Source organism: Austrofundulus limnaeus, unplaced genomic scaffold (genome assembly GCF_001266775.1).
Source record: "Austrofundulus limnaeus strain Quisiro unplaced genomic scaffold, Austrofundulus_limnaeus-1.0 Scaffold1254, whole genome shotgun sequence".
Lineage (NCBI taxonomy): Eukaryota > Metazoa > Chordata > Actinopteri > Cyprinodontiformes > Rivulidae > Austrofundulus > Austrofundulus limnaeus.
This window is the reverse complement of record NW_013953656.1, coordinates 18,010-18,700: the sequence shown is the minus strand read 5'-3', so window position 1 is coordinate 18,700 and position 691 is coordinate 18,010. Positions and strand designations below refer to the sequence as shown.

Here is a 691-nt window from a genome sequence, read left to right as displayed (position 1 = left end):
CATTAGCACCTCTAGTAATATATTTACTGAGAAAAATGGTGACGTGTTCAATACTTATTTTACCCGCTGTAAGTAACTTTTACTAACTGGTGTTTCATACTGAATTTATTGTATTATAACAGGATTTCAACTGACTGAAATTGAATCCAGATATGAATTGGATTTCTGACTTGGAAGTGTTTTTTTTTTTTCTGTTTTGCAGAGTTCCTAGAAAAAAACTTTCGCTGTGAACTGGAAMTGTATAAAAATTTTAATCAAATTGCTTCTAATTCACTTACTGGAAAAAAGCATGTAAAATAAWGTGTTTCTTACCATCTGATATCGTGCTCGTGAGCGGGCACTCTGGAAGCGAGAAAACTCCCTGCGATCATGTACGGTGATGATCAGTTTCCAAGCAATGAGCAGAACCACTCCAACCAGCAAAATGCTGCCAACCACAGCAGACAGAACCATGACGGCTTCTGGTTTCCCACCACACTCTGCGCCAGGAGGGGAAACATTATACAACGGGTTATACATTATGCACAGTTTTATTTTTTAAACTTTATAAGACTTGAGCACAACTTAAAGAGTGTAATTTTCCACCAAATCTTAAGGCTTTAAAACCAGTTAGATTCCATTAAGAATTAAAAAAGTTACCTACTCAGCAGGTTGATTCAAACTCAGCCCAGTAGTTTGTATGAAATCTCAG

General features: G+C 36.6%; 1 protein-coding gene across 1 annotated transcript in view; it reads right to left on the bottom strand.

The window, feature by feature from the left end:
- The window catches only part of LOC106534721 (integrin beta-5), a gene marked incomplete at its 5' end in the record, with an annotated part of 2,529 nt that extends 2,050 nt beyond the window's left edge, over window positions 1-479 (bottom strand). Inside the window, 1 exon segment of the mRNA XM_014031454.1 lies at window positions 313-479. Within this exon segment, the coding sequence (XP_013886908.1) occupies window positions 313-479 (167 nt within the window).
- Window positions 480-691: the final 212 nt, after the last annotated feature.